At 45.2% G+C, this 3,962-nt stretch overlaps 1 protein-coding gene across 1 annotated transcript; it reads right to left on the bottom strand.

Moving 5' to 3' along the window:
* Positions 1-500: 500 nt before the first annotated feature.
* On the bottom strand, positions 501-1,956 carry LOC142606190 (uncharacterized). The gene is made up of 2 exons (XM_075777579.1): positions 1,331-1,956; positions 501-1,233 (listed from the first exon to the last, which is right to left on the bottom strand). Exons 1-2 carry the CDS (start codon positions 1,954-1,956, stop codon positions 501-503), a joined length of 1,359 nt encoding a protein of 452 aa, XP_075633694.1.
* Positions 1,957-3,962: the final 2,006 nt, after the last annotated feature.

Here is a 3,962-nt window from a genome sequence, read left to right as displayed (position 1 = left end):
AATAATGAAGGTAAAGAAAGGTTAAAGATGACATACTCTCCACTCAGTAGTGGTGGGTGCAAGAGGAGGAGAAGTCTTCCTTTTGCTGCCTCGGTCCTGCTAGAAGGAGGAGCATCAGTAGCTGGCCATGGAATAGTAGGCCTAACCTTGCCTATAGTAGGGTGCCTGCTGGAACAGGTATAAGCAGAGAGAGGAGTAAAGCTCTCTAAAACTATGTTACCCATGGGAAGAAGGTCGCTTTCAAAAGGTACAATGTTTGAACAGGTCTCAGAAGAATCATCACCCTTCTTTTTCTTCGTAGACTTAGACTTGGTAGAACTCTTCTTCATGGGCACAGAAATGTTGATCACCTTCACCCTCTTCTCCTAACCTGCGGGGTAATCATCGGCATGCCAGAACCACCCTCTCTCTTCCTCAACCCACTCAAATATGGTAGACTGACTCTGCTTCCTAATATATGCCAATACACTCTTAAAAGGTAGGAGTAATTGAGGATTGGCTTAAATAACTGCACCAAGCCCATCAGGAGGAATAAGAGAAAACCCAAGGCTACCCAAAAACTCCTTCTCAAATGAAGTCATCACCACCTGCCAATATCCGTGCATGGTAGCAGTACAAACACCTTCCCTCTGTGAACCTGGAATAGTAACTGCAGTAAAGTGCTTACTCCAAAACTCAAAGGCTGTGTGTTGCAGGAATGGCCGAACAAAAGTAAGGGACTCCATAAGAGAAGAAAGGTCATCAGGAATTTCCTGATCCAGCCCAAACTGCCTCCTCACTCTGTTAGCAGGGTAGTGTACAAATCTAACACCCTCATAAGCTAGGTAAGGCAACCACCCATCATTGGTGGCTGCCAAGTAAGTGATACCCCTCTCCTCAAAACCAGTCAATGGGGTAGTGGTCCCAGCAGTATCAACAAACGGACCCATCACGAAATCAGCACATGTGTAACTCATGCCTAAGTTCCTATATGCTCTCCATGAAAACCCAACTCCTTTATCAAAGAACTCAACAACAGGATGATTAATCAGTTTTAAACCAACCCAACGAAAAGCCAATGGAAAGTCAGACTCAAACCTACCACAGAAATTAGTGATGACCCTCAGACGCGAACGGTACTTCTCCTTAGCAAAGCGGACAGACCTACACTTTGTCAAATGCTTGGCACAACGCTCGTACAACAAATGCTGCAGAATGGTGCTATGAATAGGATCCCGCCTAATTCTCATCACTCTGCAGGATATCCAACTGAACATACAGATGTTCCAGGAACATAGGTGCTTGTGGAAAACTCACCGCAACTGAAATCTTAATGGCTAATCGAAAATACAAAGGCTTCACAGCGTAGTGGGTATGAGAGCCAAAGATAAACTTACAAAGCCAGAACGTGACGAAGGCTGCACAGCGGGCAGAAACAGAGATTTTAGAAGAGGAACTAAGCCAATAAGACAATTTCATGTTGCCACTCATCTTCTTCCTCAACACGGCCTCCACGGCCTCTTCTTCCGAAGAAAGCTCCAAAGCACAAGGATCAGCGTCACCAAGAATAGGCAAAAGCAACTGGTTTGCCACATCTTCCAGAGTCACGGTGATCGCACCGTAGGAAAGAAAGAAAGTGTGAGTAGTGGTGCACCACCGATGGACCAAATGGCGAAGATTGAACAAATCTCGGGACGAGACAATAGCCTTCAATACACCGGCCCGATGTAATGACTCTATAAAACCCGTGTCGAACAACACCTTGTCCACCCATTCCTTCCAACCCAAAGCCATACCCGATCCAAACTCGAAAAGAATAGGCACAGGAAGTGAGGTACCTTGGTGGATGGCAAGATCAGGAATCGAGGAAGCCAGTAGAGCCCAAGAGATGTCTGTGTTGCAATGACAAATGGCAAGCAACACATGGCCTAGCGGCAGTGGCGTGGATTTCGCTTGGAACTTTTGGAAAATGGGCATGGGTATCGTACCAAGGGTCTATAAGAGGAGCGCACTCACTACCAAGATCACGCCATTCCTCTTCCTGTTGGAATGGTCCGATTCCGAATAGGCGGCCTCTTCACTTATCTCTCTCATGGCAGGATCATCAGATACAACCTCTTTTCCCTTACAGTAGGAAGAAACTTGGCTTTTCGCCGGCATCATAAGGTATTGGTTGATCGAAGTAGATGGTTAATGGTGTCTGAGAAAGAAGACACGATGAAGAAAAGGGAAAGGAGAGAATGTTTCTACTTGAAATGTGAAAGGACTCTTTCTTAAGTATCAACATCATTAAGATTGACATGAAGGGATACAATGGGTTAATCATCGGATAAGGGATGGAATTAATGAAGCGGAGGCTGTGTTTCGAAGAGACAACACTATTCATGGCAGGAAAAACACACACACACACATATATATATGTATATACAAGTTGGGGTCTAGTGTTCAAAAAAGCCCTCGAAGGAAAAGAAGAATAAGAAGAAGAAGAAAATAGGAAGGGTAGGAAAGTCCTTATTCGCATATGAACTGCAGGAGCATTGCATATGCTCAGAGGGCTAAATGTTGAGGCTCATTTTTGAAAAAGCCCACCAGTAGGAAGAAGTCCAATAATATGGGCAAGAAGAAAGTTAGCGGATTGATAGGAAGGAACCATTAACGGCAAGAATAATGGATCATAGACCCATAAAATAAATAAATGGGTTTTGAGAAAAGCAAATGGGCCCAAAGGAGGAAGTAGTAAACCCATGGGCATTATGTAATGAAGAAAAGCAAGAATGGGCCACAGCAGGCCCGATGTAATGAAGTAAGAAAGAAAGGGGTTGATGGAAAGCCCATCGGCCCAAGGATGAAGGATAAAGTAATTGGGCCAAGGAAATCCAAAAGAGTTAGCAAAGTGCCCATGGGAATACAGAATTAGGAAATGGGCCAAGGATGCCTAAGGAAAACAAATGGGCCAAGGTTGCCCAAGGAGAAAGAAATGGGACAAAAGAGCCCACAAGCAATGTAACGAATTGGGAAAGCAATGTAACATGAGTGATCGTACAGAGTCATTGAAAGAAGGCTGGGCAGTAGGCCCAAAGAGGCCTAGCAAACACGGGTCTAATAATACCGTGGCAAGAATAGCAAAATGGTGTGGCAGGAATGGCAACAAGACTACAAATGAAGCAAGGAATGGACTAAAAGGAGAAACCCAAGCAAGGTCCAACCCTTGAAAAGAAGCAGGCCAATAAGGAATGAAAGACCAGAAGATGGTTCATGCCATAAGAGGTCAAGGATGGGTGGCAGAATGCACAGACGAGCCCCAGACCACGGCAAATGCATGCGCAGCAGATAGGTTTTGAACGTACACAGGAAGTGGAGCACGTGCAAGACCTAGGCCCTTCCAACTTGTTCCCAATCAATACAAGAGTGGTGGGTCATGGGTCAGAGGTAAGAGAGGGTATGGTCTGGTGATAGGGAGAAGGGGAAGCCTATTTTGGGGTTCCTGCTCAAGCTCTTTTGGGGATAATGTCTTGCTGGGATGACATACCACCCAAAAGGGGGAGGATGAGTTGGAATCACCAGGTGTATACCATTATGGATAGGAAGGGAGAACACCCACACCATGGCAGATGATAAAGCCACGGTGAGCAAAAAAACAAAACAACCTTCTTTGTCTGGTAATGGGGAGTGGCACAGCCAGCACAGGTAAGTGGTGGTGGCTGGGGCATTAACAGACCAGTGGTAGTCAGCAAGGACACCCAGACCAGCAAAGGTTGTTAAATGGTAAAATGGTAAAGAAACAGTCGCAGTAGGCAGTATACAAAGAGCCTTTGCCGTGCACGGTAGGAGAAAGGCGACAGTGGCAATCACTACAAGAGTGATCACCATTATGCCGCACAAGTAAAGCACCAAAGAAAAGAGAGAAAACAAAAGGGGGAATTGAAATAGTAAAATAGGGGAAAGAAACAGAAAGTTAAAAGAAAAGGAGAAAGAGAGATTAG

Source organism: Castanea sativa, chromosome 8 (genome assembly GCF_040712315.1).
Source record: "Castanea sativa cultivar Marrone di Chiusa Pesio chromosome 8, ASM4071231v1".
Classification (NCBI taxonomy): domain Eukaryota; kingdom Viridiplantae; phylum Streptophyta; class Magnoliopsida; order Fagales; family Fagaceae; genus Castanea; species Castanea sativa.
Note: the sequence above shows the minus strand (reverse complement) of the source record. Positions and strands in the feature narration are given on the sequence as shown.